This window comes from Notolepis coatsorum, assembly GCF_963971535.1.
Source record: "Notolepis coatsorum genome assembly, chromosome: 7".
Classification (NCBI taxonomy): domain Eukaryota; kingdom Metazoa; phylum Chordata; class Actinopteri; order Aulopiformes; family Paralepididae; genus Notolepis; species Notolepis coatsorum.
The window spans coordinates 99406335-99430795 of record NC_140171.1 but is presented as its reverse complement, the minus strand read 5'-3'; the positions used below and the strand labels follow the sequence as shown (position 1 = coordinate 99430795).

The window sequence follows — 24461 nt, the reverse complement described above, 5'->3', positions numbered from 1 at the left end:
GCTGGCTCAGAGGGGAAACGTAAACAGGCTAGAAACTGACTGAGACTCGAAAAACAAGAACACTAGAATAAACTTACGACCAGAATGAACAAAGGGGAATTCCGTGAACGGCAGGCATAGCAACAGGGTACACGACAGGATAACAGGGAGCACGACAGAATAGCGAGAGACTGGGAATACAGGATACAGGAAACAAGGTACACAGGGTAAACAGAACAATGATGACACAGGGCAGGCAGGTATAAATAAGGACACAATGATTACAAGGGGCAACAGCTGGGGGAGGACAGACTAGAACATGACAAGACTAGAATGCAAGACAAGACTAATACAGTACGATCACAATACAATATATACAGACACCGGGGAGACATACTAGACCAGGCAGGGGAACATTGCAGACAGCAGAATTACAGGGCATGACATTAGGACAGGGAGCAGAGTAATACAGACAGACAGGTAAATCAGAGATGACAGGTGTAGTAGCGCCGACAGGCCGCAGGATGGCAGCAGAGGATTGTTTATGAGCGGCACATGATTGTTCATGGGGCCAGAGCGGGCTGACTGTAACACTAGGTGCTAACAATCAACTCAGTCCTAAGATAATAAAAACAAGAGTGATACATAAATAGACATAAATATTATTCACATTGTCAGTTGACTTGATACAGTTTAATTTGGTTACTGTACTGTAACTAGGGTATTCAATTACGAGGGAGGATGCCTAACTAACTGTAAAACTGAAACCTGCTGAAATAACATTGCATTGCAAGAGTAGGTACGGGATATGTACAGATATAGAAACTAGTAAGAGTAGGCTAGGGATATGTACAGATATAGATATAGTAACTACTAGTAAGAGTAGGTAAGGGATATGTACAGATAGATATAGTAACTAGTAAGAGTAGGTAAGGGATATGTACAGATATAGATATAGTAACTAGAAAGAGTAGGCTAGGGATATGTACATATATAGATATAGTAACTACTAGTAAGAGTAGGTAAGGGATATGTACAGAATTAGTAACTAGAAAGAGTAGGCTAGGGATATGTACAGATAGAGTAACTACTAGTAAGAGTAGGTAAGGGATATGTACAGATAGATATAGTAACTAGTAGTAAGAGTAGGCAGGGGTGCAGTGCTGGGCATACGCGGTCAAACGACGTTTGGGCTTCGTCACTGAGGCAGAAGTGCGCGCATCCTATTATTATGCAAAGTCTAGGTGATAAGTGCCGGCGCGACGACACAAAAATGACTCGTCGCACCGTATACCCCGGCCGCCGGCACTTATCACCTAGACTTTGCATAATAATAGGATTGTTATGGTTTGTAACCGACCCCAATCGCACAACACAAGACAGGTATGAGAGTAAGCCAAAACAGGGCATTTATTTATTACATAACAAAAAGCGGCACAGTCCCTTTAAGGGAGAACACAAAAACACTAGAGTCAAAGAAATCTGGAAAATGCGGCACTGTGCCTTTAAGAGGCGAACAGGCTAAGGGACTAAGGCTAAGGGCCAGGGCTAAGGACCAGGGCTAAGTGTCAGGGCCAGGACCAGGGGCACTGGAGAGGGGGACAGGGACAGAGGCCCGGAGAGGCGGGCTGGAGACAGGGACAGAGAACAGGGTTAAGGCCTTGGACAGGGCGAGGGCCAGAGCTGCTTACAGGGATGAGGACAGGGGCCCGACGGCGGAGGCCTGGTACGGGAACAGGGGCCCGACGGCGGGGGCCTGGCACGGGGACCAGGGGCCCGACGGCGGAGGCTTGGCACGGGGACAGGGGCCCGACGGCGGAGGCCTGGCACGGGGATCCTCCTCCTCCTCTTCGGATGCTGCAGACGGGCAGCGCAGAACAAAGGGGGTCCCAGTGGACCGGGGCGAAGAGACGCCATCCTCCCGTGGAAATAGGGAGCGATGCGCGCCGTCTTGACGTCTGGAGTGGGAACACCACTCCAGGCTTGGCACGGAGATCCTCCTCGGATGCTGCAGACGGGCAGCGCAGAACACAGGGGTCCCAGGGGACCGGGGCGAAGAGACGCCATCCTCCCGTGGAAATAGGGAGCGATGCGCGCCGTCTTGACGTCTGGAGTGGGAACACCACTCCAGGCTTGGCACGGAGATCCTCCTCGGATGCTGCAGACGGGCAGCGCAGAACACTGGGGTCCCAGGGGACCGGGGCGAAGAGACGCCATCCTCCCGTGGAAATAGGGAGCGATGACGCGCCGGCTTGACGTCTGGAGTGGGAACACTGGAAAACCTCCCGTAGAGAATTAGAGAGCGAAGACGGCGTCCCACTCCAGGCAAACGGCGACAGGTGGTGATGTACAGGGGTGGCACGACGTCTCACGCCGGAGACGCGGCAGTAGATTGTAGTAACAAGAACGACCCGACCAGGACTGGAGGGGAGGTCCAGGTATTTAAAGCCCTCTGGGGCGCTAATCATAAACTATGACCGCTGCGAAATGTAGTCCAAGGGTGGGGGCTGGTGAAGAGTAGAGGAGAGTAAATCATTGCAAGGGTGGGGGCTGGTGAAGGAGAGTAGACAGGGAAAGGTTCAGGGAACAGGCGAATCCTCACATACCTACAACCAAATACAAGCCCTGTAGGTGGGGGGTTGCTTGATCTCCCGACTGGAAGGATGAGACAAGTTGTATCATCTGTTCTGTGCGCAACCGAGGGAACATGTATGCGCGTGCGCGTGGCGTTTGGCCTTGGCCCATATTACGACTGCACCCCTGAGAGTAGGTAAGGGATATGTACAGGAATAGTAACTAGAAAGAGTAGGCTAGGGATATGTACAGATATAGATATAGTAACTACTAGTAAGAGTCAGTGTTGGGCAAGTTACTTTAAAAAAGTAACTAGTTACAGTTACTAGTTACTTCCTCCAAAAAGTAACTAAATTACTTACTCAGTTACAAATTATAAAAGTAACTAGTTACTTCAGAAAGTAACGATTGCGTTACTTTAAAGTAAATTTTTTACATAAACAACATACACAAATCTAAACTATTTTAATGTTGCTGTGGGACAAAGTGAGACTAGCTTCCAATCAAATGCCATGTATGTAGATATTATAATTACTATGTTTATATAGTGGATCATGCAAATACATACACAATAGATGTTTTGGAACTTTTTATATGTATTTGGCCCTCAACAGGCCACAACTGGGCAACATTAAATTATGCTTGTTAAGCACTATACCAAAAATAAATAACAAATACTGATTGATTGAACATTTTAATTAACAGATTGCAGAATGGGTACAGTACAGTACAGCTCAATACACACAATTGTTAAGGGGATGCAGACCAGAGAAAGGCTTTCGTCTTGTTTACATCAGGGTCCCCCATTTTCAATTCATGACATTTATGACATACACAACATACAGATATAAGAATCTAATCTAATAACTAATCTAATCATGACATTTAAGACATGCATGACATACAGATATATATATATATATCTCTGAGCAGTGAGCACCTGAAGACTGTGCTATTAAACCAGGAAGTGTAGCACTGTTGATAAGGCTGTAGCCTCCACTACTGTGTAGTGCCCTGCGCTGCAACACAACTAACAGAAGAGTGAACAAAAAACGCTCATGGACCGTCGTTGACTGCTCGCTTGTGTTGTTCGTTGGATTAGTTTTGGATTATTTGGGCTCACCAAACCAACTATCAAAACATACACGGACCGCGGTCTCACGTTGACTGAACTGTCGCTGTGTGTCAGACCCTGGATGCTTTCAAACACCCGCCCACCTCTACCTCGGATTGGCTTACCATGACATTTTACTCAACCTCAGCCAATCGCGCACTGTCCACTAACCAAGGAAAAAAAGTTTTGCTTCTCAGCGCAGAGATCTGTCTGATGAAAAAAACAGATTCAATCATAGTAACGCGCCGCATTTTTTTGCAGTAACGGTAACAGCGTTATTAAGATTGGAAGAGTAATCCGTTAGATTACTTGTTACTGAAAAAACAAATGCCGTTAGTAACGCCGTTACTTATAACGCCGTTATTCCCATCACTGGTAAGAGTAGGTAAGGGATATGTACAGATAGATATAGTAACTAGTAGTAAGAGTAGGTAAGGGATATGTACAGATACATGTGATGTCTTGGGCATTATCACATTAGCCTAGCTTAGCACAATGAATGGAACCGGACAGTGCCGGTTAGCTAGGCTAATAACGAAGCCAGATAGCTTTCTACTGAATGCACAGAGAAGGCGTTATTTATTTCTACCGTCATTCATTAATTGACTCGTTCTGTAGAAAGCTATCTGGCTGACTTCTCCAAAGTCGTTATTATTATTAGCCTAGCTTAGCACAATGAATGGAAGCGGACAGTGCGGGTTAGCTAGGCGACGTCAAACTAACTTTCTCACTTTATATGTATATGTTGTGTCTGTCCACTATGTTTGTTAATTTGTTATCTCCCCCCCCCCCCCCCCCTTATGTAAAGCGACCTTGGGTCCTCTGAAAGGCGCTATGTAAAACGAAGTATTATTATTATTATTATTATTATTATTATTGTTGGATTCACTCTCGCTTTCGCTCACTGGCTCAGTTTTCATTGAGACTGAGAGAAAATAATAATAATAATGGCCTAATATCTGTCCTCTTCGCCGTGAACACAGAATTCTCCAATACGATTGATAGCGGCTGCCAACGCTAATGCTGTGTTGTCCATAGTTTTTCTGCTCAGAGCTACATATTGTAGAGAGAGAGACGCACACTGAGCTGTAATGAACAGGCGCTCGCGCACGCAGACCACACCCCTTCCGAGGCTCCACCGCAAATGTAGTCTTTTCCAATGCTTCGCAATACATACTGTCGGACAATCTAACAATAATTAACTAATTTACAAGTTGTATTAAGTTGCAAATCAGGAAACAGATATAGAAAATTTCAAAGCACTCAAAAATGCGATATTTCTATTTTGACCTATTTCTGAAATGCGCGACACTTTGGGCATTTCTGAGGAATCCTCTCGGCTGAGACAAGGCGGTTTTCACACCTTTGTTCTCCCGGATGCGGGAGCATGCCGGAGCTCCGACCCCAGAGGGTTAAGAGTTGGCTTTCAGAAACGAGACTGTTACGATTGGGGTAGTGAGGGAAGGCGATGAGAGCTCAGTTGCGGACAGGAATGGAGGAGGCAGAGACGGCAGGATAACGTGTATACATATAGACTTTACTGAAAGACGACACGTTACAAAACGGAACATAAATGGCACAGCCGAGCTGGCGCTAATACACGACGAACTGAGGCACGAGAATGAAAACGGAATACTTAAACTACTTACAACACTTAGTACAAAAACAGCAAGGCACGGGAGAGATGACAGCAGGCACGACGGGCAAGGGAACACAGTGGTAACTGGGGGTAACATGGAGGGATGACGCCACAACCAGAAGAGAGGAAGACACACACTTAAATACCAAGACTAACGATGATTGACAAGAGCTGGCCAGGCCAGTCCAAAACAAACATTTAACCGTGACTAGACAATAAGCAATATACCAAAACACTAACCAGGGAAACCAATTCACACCAGGGTGGGGAAGTTCAACAACAACACACACAGTGACATCTCATTAATCATCCCATTAATCAAAGTAAGCATTTGAGTTAACAATGTAATCAATGTCTGCACCAACTGCTGGTGACCACTAGAGGGTGGTATGAGACTGGAGGAAGGTAGGCCTCCAATGTTCCTTCTCCCCCCACAGCCCAAACGAGGGCTGAGTATGGGATCGTTACACGAGACATCTCATTTTTGGCGCTCAATGAGTTAAGAGAGCGTTTACTTTCAGCAATGTAAACCTTGGAACAAGGACAGATCAAATCAAATCAAATCAAATTAATTTGTAAGGCCCGACAACACACGTTAATGTCCCCATGGGCCGGACACGTCTTCTTTAAACAAGTCAAGAAGAAACATTGTTGAATATAGAGGGTGTATGTATGGTTGTAACTGACTGTAATTGTTCTCTACTGCCCTCATGACTGCATGTATATCTGTGTCCACTGGAGGGCGCTGTAGGCGGAGCGTCTACTGTCTACACCAGGTTGGGACTATATAAACCTTGGTTCCCTCCTACTGTTCCTTCTTCTCACGTCTGCCCCTCCCGGAGAGGAGATCATATGTGCTGCTGTATTATGAGACTACATGATAAATAAACCGCTTCCAGCAGAGCAAGGCCAAGATAGAATACCATGCCTCTTGTATACATTATTGTCGCCCCATTGCCAAATCTGTTAACAGGTTATGGGCCCAGATCTCGCAGGGGCGAAATAATAAAGGTAGTTAGCTTAGCTGACGTGTAGGCCAGAGCAGCACCGGGAGTACCACGTGGCTAGATACTAGGCCAACGGAGCTTAAGCTACACCAACCACCTACCACCAAGAAAGAGGATGGCGACCAAGGGAAGAAGCAAGTGGCCCACATTTAATGGGAAAGCGGAAGGATATGAGCTCTGGGAAGAGCGCATGCTATGTTGCATGCACAGCGCGGGACTCAAGGCGGTGATCTTGGCGGCCCCCGCGGGGCCACTGACGGCGGAGGACCAAGCACAAGACGACAAACTAAACGCGGACGCATACTGTGAGTTGGCGCCGCTGCTCGACGATACGAGCTTGGGACTAATATTTCTCGACACGAAGGACAAAGGCCGAGAAAGCCTGGGAGTGTTGAGGGAGCATTACATCGGACGGGGAAGGCCCCGAGTAGTGTCCCTCTACGTAACGTTAACGGCCCTGAAGAAGGGGCACACAGAGACGATGACAGAATACATCATCCGAGGTGAGCAGATCATGACGGCGCTCAAGAGTGCAGGAGAGACACCAGGAGAGGGGCTAATGATGGCAATGGTGATGAGAGGACTGCCAGAGTTATACAGGCCGTTCGCGCTACTGGTTACCCACGGTTCAACGGACATGACATTGGGGCAGTTCAAAGCCAAGCTGCGGAACTTTGAGGCTTCAGAGGATATCCACCCAGACGTCGCGGAAGCGGGGGGGATAGCACTGAAAGCCCGAGCGACACAGAGGGAAAGGGCCAGGCCCACGACGGAGCTGACGTGTTGGCGATGCGGAGAGAACGGGCATCGGAGAGATAACTGCAACAGGACAGTCTGGTGCAACTTCTGCAGATCATCGGGGCACACAGACAAAGAGTGCCGAAAGAAACGAGACCAGAGCGCCCGATACGCACATGGGCAAGATGTCGGCCAGAGACGAGGCGGCGCACATGGACAGGATGGCGGCGACGGACGAGACCGCGACTACAAACAAGATGGCGGCGATGGACGAGATCGCGGCCGCGGCCAAGATGGCGACTGTGGACGAGATGGCGACTACAGACAAGATGGCGGCAACAGAGATCGTGTGACGGGTCGAGATGACGCACGAAGAGCGGCGGGACGAGATGATTTCGTTTTCGGGGCGCGGACTACAGGCGTCACCCGGCCAACACAGCACCGGCAGCTCCCGAGGAGGGGGTTGATCGTAGATACAGGTGCGTCGTCCCACATCATCAACGACAGGAGCAGTTTCAAGAACTTCGATAGATCCTTCGAGCCGGAGGGACACAGCATGGAGCTGGCAGACGGGAAGCGCACCTACGGGTTGGCGCAAGGGAGAGGAGACGCACAGGTACGCCTTATAGACAGTATGGGACGCCGGTGTACAGTGACATTAAAGAATGCTTTATATATACCCTCGTTCCCACAATAACTATTCTCAGTCAAATCTGCTACTGCTAACGGCGCCGAAGTGTTCTTCAGTGAAGGTAAAGATGTTCTTGTAGAATGAGATGGTACGCGGTTTAATATCGACGTATATGGGAGAATGTATTACTTACAAACGGAGTGCAATAATAATGACAAATGTAATGTGACTGTTAGCCATGACATCCAGACGTGGCATGAAATTATGGGTCATTGTTATCACGAGGATTTGCTAAAGCTACAAGCAGTGACAGACGGTATGCACATTAAAGGTGAGAGGGATAGACCTGACAAAGAATGTGAAGTTTGCATAAGAGGGAAGTTTACTCAAACAAGGAACAGGGGCCCCACGGAGAAAGTAAAGAGACCGCTGGAGCTAGTTAACACCGACCTAGCCGGTCCAGTAAGGAACGAGTCCATAGGTGGCTTTAACTACGTACAGTCCTTTACAGATGTGGGTACAGGCGTAGTGTTCGTCTATTTCCTCAAAGCAAAGAGTGATGCGCTCCAAGCCACGGAAAAGTTCCTTGCCGATGTAGCCCCCTATGGGGAAGTAAAATGTTTGAGATCAGACAACGGGACCGAGTTTACGAACAGAGAGTTCCAATCACTGCTAAGAAAGAACAGGATCAGACACGAGACGTCATGTCCCTACTCCCCACATCAGAACGGGGTAGCAGAGAGGGAATGGCGCACCCTTTTTTAAATGGCCAGGTGTAAGCTAGACGATAGTAACATACCGAAGAGCCTGTGGCATTATGCGGTACAAGAAGCTGCTTACACCAGAAACAGGTGTTTTAATAAACACACGGGCACCAACCCATATACAGCAATGACTGGGAAAAGATGTAACCTAGCCAGAATGCACAAATTCAGATCAGTGTGCTATACTTACCAGCAGGACAGAGGCAAGCTTGAGTCCAGATGTGAAAAAGGGTTCTTTGTAGGACACGACAGAGGGAGCCCAGCACTCCTAGTCTACTATCCCGGTAAAGGGAAGGTGCAAAAGCACAGACTAGTGAAATTTGTCACCAAGACAACGTGCAAAATCGAGACACAGACAGAGGAGCCCATGGCTGGACTCCGGGGTAAGGTATGGGGGGACAGAGACACCCCCGCCTAGCGTGCAAGCAGACAGCCAGCCACCCCCAGAGGGCGATGGCGAGGAGCACCCGAGGGTGACGTCAAGTGCCCCAAGCAGTGGGAGGTATCCCTCAAGGGAACACAAACCCCCAAAATATCTGATAGATTATGCCCGGAGAGGGAGTGACGAGGATGACAGTACACTCGCCGATATTGACTACTGCTACAGAGTGGTGTGTGGCGTGCCTCAGTCCTTTAAGGAAGCCATAGTGTCCCCAGAGTCGAGTAAGTGGGAGAGAGCGATGGACGAGGAGATGAGGTCCTTAGAGGACAACCACACTTTTACTCTCACACAATTGCCAGAGGGCAGACAGACAGTGGGAGGAAAATGGGTGTACTCAATCAAGGAAGGGATCGAAGGCCACGAAAAGTACAAAGCGAGATTTGTAGCTAAAGGTTTCAGACAGAGGGAGGGGATAGACTATGGTGAAACATTTTCCCCCACCGCCAACCTGACCAGTGTAAGGGTAGTGGTTCAGAAAGCAGCTGAGGACAATCTGATTCTACATCAGATGGATGTGAAGACAGCCTATCTGCACGCACCCATAGATAGGGAGATATATATGGAACAACCTGAAGGTTATGAAAAGAAAGGGGAAAAGCTAGTGTGCAGGCTAGAAAAATCCATTTACGGCCTGAAACAGTCTGGGCGAAATTGGAACGAGATGCTCCACACATGCCTCATCAAGGATCACTTCCTACAGAATCCAGTAGACCCCTGTGTTTACTCAAGGGAGTCAAAAGAGTCAGGGAAAGTGATAATCGTCATTTGGGTGGATGATTTGATCATTGCAGCAGACAACACCAGGAACCTAGATCAGGTGAAAGGTATGCTCTCCACCAGATTCAAAATGAAAGACCTTGGCAGGTTAAAGCATTTCCTAGGTATGGACTTTGAGCAGTCGGAAAATTGTGTAACAGTATCCCAGAAGAGATATGTGGAAAAGATCCTGAAACGTTTTGACATGCAGGAATGTAGAACAAGGGAAACACGTGTGATCAGAAACTTGATTACCAAGAGGATGCTCAGAAACTGACAGATGTAAAAATGTACAGGGAAGCCGTGGGTAGCCTCATCTACTTAACAACATGTACCCGCCCTGACCTGTGTTTTGTAGTGAGTAAGTTGTCACAGCATTTCGCTGATCCCACAGAGGAACACTGGATCACAGTAAACATGTTTTTCGTTATCTAAAAGGTACAGTAGATAAACTACTTTGTTTCAGAAAGAGCAGCGAAGGCCTAGGGCTTAAAGCCTACAGTGATGCAGATTGGGCTGCTGACACCACAGATAGAAGGAGTACAACTGGATACTGTGTTAGTTTAAACACAAACAGCTCACTGGTTTCATGGAAAACAAAGAAGCAGCCCACAGTGGCACTGTTAACTTGTGAAGCCGAGTACATGGCTCTGGCCATGACGATACAGGAGTGTATTTACCTAGAACAACTGCTCGGAGGGATGGATAACTATGTATATAAGAAAACTGTTGTTTATGAGGACAACCAAGGTACTATTGCCATTGCGAGAAACCCTGTGTGCCGACAGAGGTGTAAGCATATGGATATAAAGTACCATTTCATCAGATCTGTCATCAGAGAAGAAAGAATGACACTGATTTATTGTCCAACAGATGACATGGTAGCAGACGCTATGACGAAGCCTGCTTCCAAACTGAAATTGAAAAGATTTGCAGAGGTTATGTTTGGTGTGTAAATATTGAATGCCATACCCTTTTTGATGTTCTAAGACTGTGTTATTTCCTTTGTAAATAGTTTTGAAGAGTCCATACAGAATGTTAAGCAACCATAAGTGGGAGTGTTGAATATAGAGGGTGTATGTATAGTTGTAACTGACTGTAATTGTTCTCTACTGCCCTCATGACTGCATGTATATCTGTGTCCACTGGAGGGCGCTGTAGGCGGAGCGTCTACTGTCTACACCAGGTTGGGACTATATAAACCTTGGTTCCCTCCTACTGTTCCTTCTTCTCACTTCTGCCCCTCCCGGAGAGGAGATCATATGTGCTGCTGTATTATGAGACTACATGATAAATAAACCGCTGCCAGCAGAGCAAGGCCAAGATAGAATACCATGCCTCTTGTATACATTATTGTCGCCCCATTGCCAAATCTGTTAACAAACATCACAATAAATCAAGAACAAAACAAAAACACCATGAAGTCCAAAGAATTTAAAATAAATAAAATAAATGAGTGCACACTCCCAGACATATCCCACGTTCAAGGGGGGATCTCCCTTCTTAGATGTCGGTGATAGTAGTGTTGCAATAAAACAGGCGAAACTGTTGGTAAGCATGCACACATATATGTGTAATGAAACACAGATAAGTACATGCAATAGCAACTGAACATTTTGAAAGATTGAAAAATAGAGCTGATGGCGGATCTATTTGAGGCATGGGCGCAGGCATGGGCGCAGAGAGGGTCGCATCCTCCCGGTCATCATCACGGGACGTCCACTGTAGTGTATTGAGCTATGCGGTTACCCGTACTGGGAGTAACCCGGATGTGGGACGTGAGAGGGTATTCTGTATGCATGGAGCTGGAGAGGAGACATTAAATGATGGAGTCGATGTTAAACTAAATCTGGTCGTCCTGTCAAGTTATTTCATAACACAAGACATATATCACATGGTGTCAGAAGAAACTCGGGAAACTCGGCAAGAATGGCACACTTTAAGCCACCACCGAATTTGAGTCTGGAGGGGAATCTCGCGGAGAATTGGCGAACGTGGCTGCAGTGTTATGAGCTTTTCTGTGTCGCTACGGGAGTAGCAGATAAGTCAGAAACAGTGCAGTGCGCGACATTCCTGCATGTGGCGGGAGACGAAGCCATAAAAGTGAGTTTCACGTTTGTGTTCGCGGACGGGCAGAGGAACCAGATTGCCATATTGAAACGAAAGTTCAAAGAATACTGTGAGCCTCGGAGGAAATATGCCATACATAAGGCACATGTTTTTCACCCGTGTACAAGGTCCGTCAGAAACTATAGATGCATATGTCACAGACCGAAAAATAAAGCAAGAGACTGTGAATTTGGCAACCTATACAACTCATTGATACGTGACAGAATTGTCTGTGGGATACGTGAGAGCCAGATTGCTCAGAGAGGCTGATCTCACGTTAGAAAAAGCTCTTGATGTGTGCCGTGCCAGTGAAATAACATTCACCCAGATGAAAGCGTTACATGAGGAAGTTGAAGTGCACAAAGTTAGCACAGCGAGGCCATACAGAAAAGGAGGAAACTTCACAAAAGAAAGCCCAATGAGTAGTGAAAGGAAAGTCGACTGTGACCGATGTGGATACAAGCATGGACAAGGGAAGTGCCCAGCCTATGGACAGACATGCAGGAAATGTGATAAGAAAAATCACTTTGCAAAAACGTGTCGTGCAAACAGTCAACTCAGAAATAAGAAAATGCATGTTGTGGAACAGAATCAGGAGGACAGTGACAGTGAGACAGAGGAAATATTCATTGGAACAGTAGAGATGAGAAGCATTAAAGAGATTGAAAAGGAAATAATGGACCAAGACAGATGGTCTGAAGAGCTGCTAATAAACAAGAAAAGGGTCACATTTCGAATTGACACAGGAGCTGACTGTAACGTCATGTCAGCCAAAACGTTTCACACGTTACATGTTCACGACAAGATGCATGCATCCAAGTGCAAGTTGGTGACCTATTCAGGCCACAAGATGGAGCCCTTGGGCAAAACATCAGTCACATGTCTGTATAAAGGTAAAACACACAGGATTGACTTTGAAATTATAGAGAAAGATGCTCCAGCGATTCTAGGAAGAGAAACCAGCACAAAGCTGAAAATGGTCAAAAGGCTATATAGCATGGAGAAAGAAGACAAAATGCAGAAAGACTATGAGCATCTCTTCTCTGAACTTGGCTGCTTACCAGGTGAGCGCAGCATCAAGATAGACCCTGAAATAAAGCCAGTGATACACGCACCTAGGAGGATACCAGTTGCTCTGAGGGACAGAGTGATTGAACAGCTTCACAAAATGGAGCAGTCAGATGTAATCACGAGGCAATCTGAGCCAACACAGTGGGTGAACAGCATGGTGACAGTAGTCACGCCCAAGAAGATAAGGATTTGTATGGATCCTAAAGATCTGAACACAGCAACACGAAGAGAACACTATCCACTCCTCACAGTGGAGGAAGTGGTGTCACGCATGCCAAATGCAAAATATTTTTCTGTGTTAGATGCAAACCAAGGATTTTATCAAATAAAACTGGATGAAGAGAGCTCCAAACTGTGCACGTTTAACACACCCATTGGGAGGTACCGTTTCAAGAGGCTTCCCTTTGGCATCTCGTCTGCGAGCGAGGTGTTCCAGAGAGCTGTGGCCCAGATGGTTAGATGGTGTGGTCAACATCATTGATGATCTGCTGGTGTGGGGGGACACTTTAGAGCAACACGATCAGAGGCTGGTGAAGCTGCTGCAGAGAGCAGATGAGAACAGCCTGAGATTCAATAGAAGCAAGTGCAAGTTCAGGATGACAGAGGTCAAGTACATTGGCCATACACTCAGCGCAGATGGGCTAAAGCCTGATGATGAGAAGATAAGAGCCATTGTACAAATACCTCCACCTGCTGACAAGCCAGCATTAATGAGGTTCATGGGAATGATTCAATATTTAGCTAAATTCATTCCTAATCTGTCTGAAATCTCTGTACCTCTAAGGACGCTGTTGCAGGGAGAAACAGAATGGCACTGGGAGGAGCCTCAACGTCAGAGCTTTGAAAAGCTGAAGCAGCTGATCACAGGAGCTCCCACTCTGAAATACTATGATGTAAACAAGGCTGTGACGCTGTCGATGCCAGCTCAGAGGGCATCGGGGCTGTGATACTGCAGGATGAACGACCTGTGGCATACGGCTCAAGGGCGCTCACAGATTGTCAATGCAGGTACGCGCAGATCGAGAAAGAGCTGCTAGCCATAGTGTACGGATGTGAGAAGTTCCATCAATATCTATATGGCAGAGAGGTCAAGGTCGAAAGCGATCACAAGCCTCTAGAAAGCATTTTCAAGAAGCCACTGCATCAGGCTCCCCTGAGACTGCAAAGAATGCTGCTGCGGCTTCAAAAGTACAACATTGCAGTATCATACAAGCCAGGAAAGGAGCTTCACATTGCAGATGCATTGAGCCGTGCTTATCTACGTGAGCAGAAAGAGGATCTTCTGGAAGAAGAACTGCATGTGAACTGGATCACACCACAGTTGCCCATATCAGAGCAGGAGATGTTCAGGAATGCAACTGCACAAGACCCAGTAGGCTACTGCAGGAACTAAAGAACATGACAATGCACAGATGGCCTAAGGACAGGTCTGCTGTGTCAGATAGTGTGCAGCCGTTTTGGACATTCAGAGAGGAGATCAGTTTTGCCTCAGGTCTACTGTTCAAATCAGAGAAACTCATTGTACCACAGCAACTGAGACCACAAATGCTTGAAAAGATACACGAGTCACACTTGGGAGTGGTCAAATGTAAAGAAAGGGCCTGTTATGTACTAGAGGCTGGTCACTCCTGTGTCACCAGGGCATGCAGGTGAGGGCTGCCAATTAGCCAATTAGTGCTGATTGGTTACCTGCTGGGGAGCTTCAAAGGCAGACCCAGTAACACACATGCACTGTCTGTGCCTAGAGAGAGAGCTGTCAGGTTCTTACAGTCCTTGTCCGTTGGGTTACCAGTACATTAGTTTATAGTTATATTAGTAGTTCCTTGGTTTAGTAGCATTTTTGAGTTAGAGCACAGGGTTTTGGTGTTGATTACACATAGGTTGCGTACCCATGAGCCAGGGTCGTAACAATTGGGCGCTCGTCCGGGATCTTTTACCCCTAGAACTTTGTTTGGTGATTTTTTTTTGTGTTGCACGGGGTGTCATCGTATTATGGTTTGGGTGGTGTTCATTACATTACATTGCCATATTGAAACGAAAGTTCAAAGAATACTGTGAGCCTCGGAGGAAATATGCCATACATAAGGCACATGTTTTTCACCCGTGTACAAGGTCCGTCAGAAACTATAGATGCATATGTCACAGACCGAAAAATAAAGCAAGAGACTGTGAATTTGGCAACCTATACAACTCATTGATACGTGACAGAATTGTCTGTGGGATACGTGAGAGCCAGATTGCTCAGAGAGGCTGATCTCACGTTAGAAAAAGCTCTTGATGTGTGCCGTGCCAGTGAAATAACATTCACCCAGATGAAAGCGTTACATGAGGAAGTTGAAGTGCACAAAGTTAGCACAGCGAGGCCATACAGAAAAGGAGGAAACTTCACAAAAGAAAGCCCAATGAGTAGTGAAAGGAAAGTCGACTGTGACCGATGTGGATACAAGCATGGACAAGGGAAGTGCCCAGCCTATGGACAGACATGCAGGAAATGTGATAAGAAAAATCACTTTGCAAAAACGTGTCGTGCAAACAGTCAACTCAGAAATAAGAAAATGCATGTTGTGGAACAGAATCAGGAGGACAGTGACAGTGAGACAGAGGAAATATTCATTGGAACAGTAGAGATGAGAAGCATTAAAGAGATTGAAAAGGAAATAATGGACCAAGACAGATGGTCTGAAGAGCTGCTAATAAACAAGAAAAGGGTCACATTTCGAATTGACACAGGAGCTGACTGTAACGTCATGTCAGCCAAAACGTTTCACACGTTACATGTTCACGACAAGATGCATGCATCCAAGTGCAAGTTGGTGACCTATTCAGGCCACAAGATGGAGCCCTTGGGCAAAACATCAGTCACATGTCTGTATAAAGGTAAAACACACAGGATTGACTTTGAAATTATAGAGAAAGATGCTCCAGCGATTCTAGGAAGAGAAACCAGCACAAAGCTGAAAATGGTCAAAAGGCTATATAGCATGGAGAAAGAAGACAAAATGCAGAAAGACTATGAGCATCTCTTCTCTGGACTTGGCTGCTTACCAGGTGAGCGCAGCATCAAGATAGACCCTGAAATAAAGCCAGTGATACACGCACCTAGGAGGATACCAGTTGCTCTGAGGGACAGAGTGATTGAACAGCTTCACAAAATGGAGCAGTCAGATGTAATCACGAGGCAATCTGAGCCAACACAGTGGGTGAACAGCATGGTGACAGTAGTCACGCCCAAGAAGATAAGGATTTGTATGGATCCTAAAGATCTGAACACAGCAACACGAAGAGAACACTATCCACTCCTCACAGTGGAGGAAGTGGTGTCACGCATGCCAAATGCAAAATATTTTTCTGTGTTAGATGCAAACCAAGGATTTTATCAAATAAAACTGGATGAAGAGAGCTCCAAACTGTGCACGTTTAACACACCCATTGGGAGGTACCGTTTCAAGAGGCTTCCCTTTGGCATCTCGTCTGCGAGCGAGGTGTTCCAGAGAGCTGTGGCCCAGATGGTTAGATGGTGTGGTCAACATCATTGATGATCTGCTGGTGTGGGGGGACACTTTAGAGCAACACGATCAGAGGCTGGTGAAGCTGCTGCAGAGAGCAGATGAGAACAGCCTGAGATTCAATAGAAGCAAGTGCAAGTTCAGGATGACAAAGGTCAAGTACATTGGCCATACACTCAGCGCAGATGGGCTAAAGCCTGATGATGAGAAGATAAGAGCCATTGTACAAATACCTCCACCTGCTGACAAGCCAGCATTAATGAGGTTCATGGGAATGATTCAATATTTAGCTAAATTCATTCCTAATCTGTCTGAAATCTCTGTACCTCTAAGGACGCTGTTGCAGGGAGAAACAGAATGGCACTGGGAGGAGCCTCAACGTCAGAGCTTTGAAAAGCTGAAGCAGCTGATCACAGGAGCTCCCACTCTGAAATACTATGATGTAAACAAGGCTGTGACGCTGTCGATGCCAGCTCAGAGGGCATCGGGGCTGTGATACTGCAGGATGAACGACCTGTGGCATACGGCTCAAGGGCGCTCACAGATTGTCAATGCAGGTACGCGCAGATCGAGAAAGAGCTGCTAGCCATAGTGTACGGATGTGAGAAGTTCCATCAATATCTATATGGCAGAGAGGTCAAGGTCGAAAGCGATCACAAGCCTCTAGAAAGCATTTTCAAGAAGCCACTGCATCAGGCTCCCCTGAGACTGCAAAGAATGCTGCTGCGGCTTCAAAAGTACAACATTGCAGTATCATACAAGCCAGGAAAGGAGCTTCACATTGCAGATGCATTGAGCCGTGCTTATCTACGTGAGCAGAAAGAGGATCTTCTGGAAGAAGAACTGCATGTGAACTGGATCACACCACAGTTGCCCATATCAGAGCAGGAGATGTTCAGGAATGCAACTGCACAAGACCCAGTAGGCTACTGCAGGAACTAAAGAACATGACAATGCACAGATGGCCTAAGGACAGGTCTGCTGTGTCAGATAGTGTGCAGCCGTTTTGGACATTCAGAGAGGAGATCAGTTTTGCCTCAGGTCTACTGTTCAAATCAGAGAAACTCATTGTACCACAGCAACTGAGACCACAAATGCTTGAAAAGATACACGAGTCACACTTGGGAGTGGTCAAATGTAAAGAAAGGGCCTGTTATGTACTAGAGGCTGGTCACTCCTGTGTCACCAGGGCATGCAGGTGAGGGCTGCCAATTAGCCAATTAGTGCTGATTGGTTACCTGCTGGGGAGCTTCAAAGGCAGACCCAGTAACACACATGCACTGTCTGTGCCTAGAGAGAGAGCTGTCAGGTTCTTACAGTCCTTGTCCGTTGGGTTACCAGTACATTAGTTTATAGTTATATTAGTAGTTCCTTGGTTTAGTAGCATTTTTGAGTTAGAGCACAGGGTTTTGGTGTTGATTACACATAGGTTGCGTACCCATGAGCCAGGGTCGTAACAATTGGGCGCTCGTCCGGGATCTTTTACCCCTAGAACTTTGTTTGGTGATTTTTTTTTGTGTTGCACGGGGTGTCATCGTATTATGGTTTGGGTGGTGTTCATTACATATGGTGTAACGTTGGGGCTGAGCCATTTCATCAAACAGGTGAGTATGCCGTATTTGTTTATAATTTGATGTGACTACTTATGCTGTTAAAATATATAGTTTAGTAGGCACCACATGTAGATAGGGATATTATTTTCTGGTTGTTGGTTAGCGTCCGGTGCACCACGTACTCCTGGGGCGGTCAATGAAATGATTGGTATATGATCTTTGACTGGTAGCAGGTGTGGTTGAAGAAAGTTAGGTCTACAGGGCATTAGTTTAAGGGTAGGTAGATTAGGGCGGCCAGGAAACACAGGTAGTGTGGTAGGGCTTGATTTAGTGTTTCTTAGGGTAGACATGTGGTAGGCCGGTTTTTTCTGCAGTTTAGACGTAGAAGCATATGTGGTCACATCAGGTTAGAAGGCGCACCTGTTTGGAATATTTAGTTGGATTTATTTTGTTTGTTTAAGTGTTTGGTGAGCATACCTGGTAGCACCTAACACCCTGAGTGTATGACACGTCTATTTGGGGTGGGTGTTTTTTTTTTTTTATTGTTTTTTTTTGCGTCCTTGAAATGTGCGCTCCGTAGCACACATTGCCACCACGTCCCTTTATTATTATTATTATTAGTGGCTTTGGCATTCTGTATGGTTCTTCAGTGGTTTAGTGTTTCTTTGGTGGCTCGTTAGGTGGATTGTGTGTGTGCTAGGGTGCTTTTGGCAGCTTTTTGGTGACTCTAAGGTGAACGGGTTGTGGCGCTGGTGCAGAAAAGATGGCTTCCGTTAGGGATTTTGTGGATCACCCTTCACATGACATATTGGAGAGGTTTTCAAAAGAACAGCTTCTCGAGCTTGCTGTGCACTACAAGGTCGAGCTTACTGCCAGTGAGAAACGTTTGAAACCATCTGCCTTGGGTGCTTTGAGGGTTTTGCTCATTAGGGAACAGGTGCTTGAGGAGAGGGTGGAGGAGCCTCCTTTGTCTGACGTGTCTCCGCTATTGTCTGGTGCTGAGGGTGAGTGGAGGATTAGGGAGTTGGAGTTTAAGGAAAGGCAGCTGGAGCGGGAGCGGGAGGAGAGAAGAGAGGAGCGTGCGCTTAAGGAGAGAAGAGAGGAGCGTGAGTTTAACAGTGAGCGTGAGCTTAAGGAGAGAGAACAAGAGCGTTACTTGAAGGACTTAGAGCACGAGCGTGCGCAGAAGGAGCTTGAATATAAGCATGCTGCCTTGCTGGCGGGTGCTCTGCATCCAGAGTCACGTTCCGGGTTTGATGTAGGCAGGAATATTAGGATGGTGCCACCATTTTTTGAGAAAGACGTGGAAAGATATTTTCCCCTTTTCGAACGGGTGGCAACCACATTGAAGTGGCCTGATACCGCCTGGACACTGCTGCTGCAATGTGTTTTGGTTGGTAGGGCACAAGAAGCCTACACTGCTCTGTCCCTTGAACAAAGCGCTGATTATGAGCTGGTTAAAGCTTCCATTTTGAGGGCTTATGAGTTGGTCCCTGAGGCCTATCGTCAGCGTTTTAGAGGTTATCGTAGGTCCGAGGGGCAGTCTTATGTTGAGTTTGGAAGGGAGAAGGAGAACCTGTTTGACAGGTGGTGCACTTCTCAGAAGGCAGAGTCAAGAGAGCAGCTTAGGCAGTTGATTCTCCTAGAGGAATTTAAAAGATGTGTTCCTGATACCGTTTCCACACATCTAAATGAGCGTGGGGTATCGAAGATAAGCGACGCCGCTGTCTTCGCCGATGAGTTTGTGTTGACACACAAGTCCGTGTTTTTGGAGGACTACCGTGTTGAGTCCGGGGATAGGCGTCCTGTTCAGGGGGGCCGTTTCCCAAAACCGGTGTCTGCTGGTCAATTAACTTCACCTCCTAGGCGGGGTGGTTCTGCTGGTGCATTCCCAGAAGGGATTATCTGTTTTTACTGTAAGGAACCTGGTCATATCGTTGCTGGATGCCCGGTGCTTGAGCAGAAAAATGTCAGAACCGTGGCTCTGGTAGAAACCATATGCAGGACGCCTATGCCAACGTTAGATGGGGATGGGGAAGGTATCAAACGTGTGGACAAAGAGCTTGAGGGTTCCTCGAGGTTTATGATGAATGGATTTGTTTCCCTGACTAATGCACTAGAGTCCAAACAGGCTATAACAATTTGGAGAGATACCGGTGCTTTTCAGTCCCTCATTCTGGAGGGGGTTTTGCCGTTTTCAGAAAACTCTTCTTTGCATTCCGATGTCGTTGTTCGGGGCTTTGGGGGTGGATTTGTGGATGCACCTTTGCATGAGGTCACGCTCAATTCTCCCTTAGTATCAGGCAATGTTGTTGTGGGGGTATGTTCTCACATTCCCATAAAGGGGGTGTCCTTCATTCTAGGGAATGATTTGGCTGGTGACAAAGTGTTGGCTACTCCGGTTGTAACTCCCATTCCTGTGGTTTCTGAGGTCTCTAATGAGCTGGCACAGAAACATCCAGGAGTGTTTCCTGTGTGTGCTGTGGCACGAGAAATGTCAAAGGACAAAAGTGATGTTGTTGATACTTTGACTTGGGACATTACACTTAGTGACACATTCTTTGTTGAATTAAAAGGTGCACCTGTTGAGAATTTTGGAAAGCACACTGTGGATGGACCTCTGCATAATGATTCTCTTGATTGTGGTTTTGTGTTAGGCCCGGTGGTGAAACCAGAGTTGACAGGCGTGCCGGAGAAGCATGTGACAGGAGATGATATGGCAGCGCAGTGTCTCAAGGTCTTCCCAGCCTGTACGGTGGCTGAGGCCACGAACGAATTGGAGGAGGAGTGTGGGAAGGATGCTATGAGAGGTGCTGTTTTTTTATGTGACACCGTTCTAGTTGGAGGGGCTACTAAGCTTGATTTAGGCTGCCAGCCTTCCCACAATAGCTCTATTGTCCCTAATGTTTCACTTGTGGGCAGGGATGGTCCCAGTATGTCAGTTGATGATTCTGACATTGATCCACATGTCCACACTGATTCTCTGCCATGCACTAGGTGTGATGGTCAACCTAGTTACCTGTGCCCTGTGGAGCAGGAGCCGCCTTCGCGACCTGGTCTGTTGAGTGGCAGCCATTTTGATTTTGATCAGGACAAAGTTATTTTGGGTGACGCCATTTTAGATGGTGTTCCAGACGTTATTGTGACTGTCGTACGGCCAGGTTCCCGGTACACTGGGGCTGTACCTGAGGCGGTACAGCCTACTCTGGATGTTCACGGTGTGCAGTATCCTGAACTGCCAGTGCCAGGTGGGATGGATATGGGTGCGGTGGTGGTATCAGTGATTTATGGTTTTGTTGTGCTGTGTTCTGTTCTGTTAAGCGCAGTTCTCAGGTTGATTTTGGTTTGCAGTATAATTTTGACAGATCGGTATCAGTGGTCGTGTTCGACAGGGGCCGACCCGGTTCTTGCCTTGAACCATTTTTATGTTTACGTTGGATCCTCCAGTTTACCCCTTGTTGTGTATACAGACCATAACCCTTTGGTTTCTCTTCGCAGCATGGTGAATTCGAACCATCGTTTGATGCGATGGAGTTTGTTCCTCCAGGCGTATAACTTGGATATTCACCACATTCAAGTTTCAAGTTCAAGTTCAAGTTTCTTTAATAGTTGTCATACAGAAGTACAGAATACTTTCATACAAAATGCTTCTTACTGTTACGCTCCAGAGACTGTGCTAGACAAGATAGTATCAAATAACATAGTATAGCATGTAATTTAGAAGAAGAAAATGAGGTCACAGTGTTCGGTATAGACATATGTACAATATTCTGAGTTACCATATAATATACAATACTATGCAGTGTACTAATGTACAGTACTATATAGTGCAAAGCAGAAATGGTGTACGAGTTGTAGTGCAATCCTTCATCAATAAATATAAAGTGTGGGGAGTGGGTGCTACAGTGTGTTTGTTTAAAGTGGGTGTGTGCTATAAAGTGTGTGGAGTGGGTGCTACAGTGTGTTTGTTTAAAGTGAGTGTGTGCGTGTGGATGTGTGTGCTATGTGCGTTTGGTGGTTGTTGTTGTGTAGTGTTCATTGTTCGTTTAGCAGCCTGATGGCCTGGGGATAGAAGCTTCTTCTGAGTCTTTCTGTGCTCGCCTTGAGACTCCGGTATCGCTTGCCTGACCGCAGCAGTTCAAAGAGGCAGTTGTTCGGGTGACTGGAGTCTTTAATGATTCTCTTAGCCTTGCCCTTGCAACGCTTGTTGTAAATGTTCTGGAGGGTGGGGAGCCCCCCTCCAATTGTGCGTTCGGCTGAACGTGTCACTCTTTGTAGTCTGCTTCGGTCTTGTGCAGTGCTATTCCCAAACCAGGAGGTGATGTTGCCAGTCAAGATGCTCTCTATTGTAGAAGTTCTTAAGGATCTTCTGACTGACTTGGAACTTCCTTAGGCGCCTGAGGAAGTAGAGGCGTTGTCGTGCCTTCTTCACAACACTGTCAATGTGTGTGGTCCATGTCAAGTCCTCGGATATGTAGGCTCCGAGGTACTTAAAGCTGTTGACTCTCTCAACCGTGGGAGGGACAACGTGCTAGCAGACGCCCTCTCACGATCATAGTACCGGTGTTTGTGGTACCCGTTGTCGCTGTTGTGGTAGAGGCCCTGACACCTAAGGGGTCACAGTTGTTTTTTTGTTTTGGTTTATGGGTTGTTGTGTAGTGGTTGCCTCTTGGGCAACCAGTTTGGTGGGGGAGGTGTTATGTACTAGAGGCTGGTCACTCCTGTGTCACCAGGGCATGCAGGTGAGGGCTGCCAATTAGCCAATTAGTGCTGATTGGTTACCTGCTGGGGAGCTTCAAAGGCAGACCCAGTAACACACATGCACTGTCTGTGCCTAGAGAGAGAGCTGTCAGGTTATTACAGTCCTTGTCCGTTGGGTTACCAGTACATTAGTTTATAGTTATATTAGTAGTTCCTTGGTTTAGTAGCATTTTTGAGTTAGAGCACAGGGTTTTGGTGTTGATTGTCATTGTTGCGTACCCATGAGCCAGGGTCGTAACAGGGCCAGAGATGTGCTTTATTGGCCAGGCATGTCTGCACAAATTGAACTAGTTGTAGCACAGTGTGCTGTCTGCAATGAGCACAGGAGCAGCAATCAAAAAGTATACAGAGATAATGAGGCTGACCGACACCACCAGTAAGGGTGTTATAACTGCCATAAAATAAAATAAAAAGTTATTATTATGAAGTCCATATTTGCCAGGCACGGGATTCCAGATATTCTGGTCAGTGACAATGCCCCTCAGTACGCCAGTGCAGAATTCAAGAGCTTTGCAGAGAGCTGGGAGTTCAGTCATGTCACCTCAAGTCCACACTATGCTCAGTCAAATGGACAGGCAGAAAAAGCTGTGCAAACTGTTAAAAGGATGCTCAAAAAGTCTGGTGACCCTTACATAGCGCTTCTGGAATACAGAAATACACCACTGGAAGGTGTGGGCCTGTCACCTGCCCAGATGCTGATGGGGCGTCGGTTGAAGACAAAACTGCCAGCGTCCACCTCACTGCTCACCCCTGAAGGTGTACTCAATGTTCACAACAAGTTGAAAGAAAAGCAAGCTAAACAAAAAAGCTACTATGATCGCCACGCTAAACACCTACCTGTGCTGCGTGCTGGAGAGAATGTGAGGATGCAGTCTGGAGACACTTGGAAGCCAGCTGTAGTTCTGAGGGAGCACGAACAACAACGTTCCTATGTGGTACGTACACCTGAAGGAAGGATGTTCAGAAGGAACAGGAGACATCTCAGGGAGACTGCTGAGAGAGAGTTTCCATCTGCTGCTAAGGAGCAAGATGTGAATGGGGATATGAACTGTGACAACCCAAGGTTTGTTGATCAGGACAGTTCACACGCACAGACCCCAGCGCACACTCCACAGGGAAGCAGTGACACTACTGACTCTATCGCACAACCTTTTCGCACTAGATCAGGGAGACTGGTCAAAACTCCAACAAGGTTTAGAGAGTAGGGAAACAACAAAAAGTGGACTCTGCTCATTTATGTTGCACTGTAACTGATTTAATGTTCACTGCATGACTTTGTGGTTACAAAAACTACAGTTTGTGTTGTTTTAAATGCAGGAGGCACCTTTGGTTGTTTATGTGCCGTATAGGCCCACAGTGCTTAGTTTTATTATTTTCTTTCCAAGAACTATTTCTCACTATGTTCTGTGATTATTCAGTTGTTGACAACTTGACTGTGAAGAATGTGGAACTTAAGAAGGGAGATGTAGTGTATTGAGCTATGTGGTTACCCGTACTGGGAGTAACCCGGATGTGGGACGTGAGAGGGTATTCTGTATGCATGGAGCTGGAGAGGAGACATTAAATGATGGAGTCGATGTTATAAATCTGGTCGTCCACTCCGGTCATCACCACGAGACAGCCACTCACAGGGAGACAGGGAGACGGGACAGGCGTTAGACAGTCTGCATGATTGTGATGGGCGGACATAGCAATGTGGTAAGCAAATATGTGAATAGAATAGATATATGTAGTAAGCATATTATGTGAATAGAATAGAAGTACTTAACCCAGCAATGAGCCCAGGGCTTAGAGAGTTCCCATATTTGTAGTGGGCG

General features: G+C 46.7%; 1 protein-coding gene across 1 annotated transcript in view; it reads left to right on the top strand.

Annotated features, from left to right (window-relative positions):
* The window catches only part of tmprss6 (transmembrane serine protease 6), a gene marked incomplete at both ends in the record, with an annotated part of 89362 nt that overhangs the window by 20020 nt on the left and 44881 nt on the right, over nucleotides 1-24461 (top strand). Inside the window, 3 exons of the mRNA XM_084318332.1 lie at nucleotides 7183-7398; nucleotides 13622-13717; nucleotides 16677-16772. Of these exons, the coding sequence (XP_084174458.1) occupies nucleotides 7183-7398; nucleotides 13622-13717; nucleotides 16677-16772 (408 nt within the window). The remainder of the gene's footprint in view (nucleotides 1-7182; nucleotides 7399-13621; nucleotides 13718-16676; nucleotides 16773-24461) is intronic.